The 1,644-nt window shown below is 47.4% G+C and overlaps 1 protein-coding gene across 1 annotated transcript; it reads right to left on the minus strand.

Moving 5' to 3' along the window:
* Positions 1-265: 265 nt before the first annotated feature.
* LOC106728206 (protein p13 MTCP-1-like) lies at positions 266-607 on the minus strand (the record flags this gene model as incomplete). Its single annotated transcript, XM_014549648.1, has 1 exon — positions 266-607. A coding segment is annotated over one exon (342 nt), but the record flags the coding sequence as incomplete, so codon positions are not given.
* Positions 608-1,644: the final 1,037 nt, after the last annotated feature.

A 1,644-nucleotide genomic window follows, 5' to 3' on the forward strand; every position in this document is an offset into this window, starting at 1 on the left:
GAGGAGGAGGAGGAGGAGGAGGAGAAGAAGAAGAAGAAGAAGAAGAAGAAGAAGAAGAAGAAGAAGAAGAGGAGGAGGAGGAGGAAAGTGAGAGAGAGAGACAGAGACAAAGACAGAGAGACATCAATGTGCCCTTGCACCCAGGGAGTGGCATCTAGAACAGCAGAGCTTATTAAAAAGGTAAACAGAATAATACACATCCCACCGGCGGGCCAGCAGGACTGGGGCTCAGGTTGACAATAGCCAGGGGACGCCATCACGTGTCCTACGAGTCGTCCATCAGCTCAAGGATCAATTCCTCCACGCCATTCTCCTTGATGTGGTGCACGATGCGCCAGAACCGGCCCATGGGGTCCACGTACTGGCTGCCAGAATGGAGCGTCCACATCCAAGGCATGGTGCTCAAGGTCAGCGGGCTGGTGGTGAGTCCGATATGCCCACTGGGAATGGCTTCCTGGCACAACTGTACTTGCAGGACACCTGTGTCCATGACAAGATGCAGCCATGTGTGATGCTTCTCGTCCTCATACACCGAGAGCCCACGGATCCTCAGGCACTTGGGGTGCAAGGTGAGGTGCACCTGGACGGGAGCTCGGCCATGACCCCTCTGTGGTCCAAGGAACAACAGTCATAGTTCTCAGAGCCTCTCGCTACTTCGGTCCTCGTATCGAAAGACAGGGGATGGGGTCTCCAAACGCATTTGACCTCGGCTTTGATCTTTATGGTGTGTTTGTGGTTACCTTTGGATTATTTTGCAAATTTATAAATCTCAACTTTTCTTTCTTTTTAGCTTTAGATCTCTCTCCTAGAACAAACTGTACAAAATGTACTTAATGTAAAATATGATTCTTTGAAAGTAACATCGTCCTATAGAATTTTTAAAACATTTTTAAAATGACAGTTGACATAGAATGTTAGGTTCATTTCAGGGGTACACCCCAATGATTAGACATTATATAGTGGACTAAGAAATCATGCAATTAATCTCATACACATTTGACACCATAACAGTTATAATATTACTAGAGGCTCAGTGCACAAAATTTATGCACTCAGGGCGGTCCCTCAGCCAATCCTGTAGCCTTTCCCAGTCCAGGAACCCTTGAGGGATGTCCAACTGATAACCACTTTAGTGCTGCCGTGGAGGCTCCCACCACCCCCCTGTGGTCGGCAGCTGTGAGCGTGGCCTTTGGCTGAGTGGCGCTCCCCCTGTGGGAGTGCACTGACCATGGGTGAACAGCTCCTGTCATGAGCATCTGCCCTTGGTGGTCAGTGGGTGTCATAGCGACCAGTCCTTCCACCGTTTGGTCGATTTGCATATTAGCCTTTTATTATATTGTATTGACTCAATCCTCTACTTTACTGTGCCATGACTATTCTTTCGGTTTTTTCATATAGTTTTACTGATTTCAGAAAAGAAGGGAGAGGGAGAGAGACAGAGAAAGATCAAAGATGACAGAGAATCATGGATTGGTTGCCTACTGCATGCCCCCTACTGGGGATCAAGACTGTAACCTGGGAATGTGCCCAGACAGGGAATCGAACCAAGATCTCCTGGTTCCGCTGTTTAAGCTAAACAACTAAGCAATGCCAGCCGGGCACTTTTCTTTTCTTTAATTTTTCTTTTGTTAATTAAAACTTTGT

This window comes from Myotis brandtii, unplaced genomic scaffold (genome assembly GCF_000412655.1).
Source record: "Myotis brandtii unplaced genomic scaffold, ASM41265v1 scaffold5645, whole genome shotgun sequence".
In the NCBI taxonomy this organism is placed as follows: domain Eukaryota; kingdom Metazoa; phylum Chordata; class Mammalia; order Chiroptera; family Vespertilionidae; genus Myotis; species Myotis brandtii.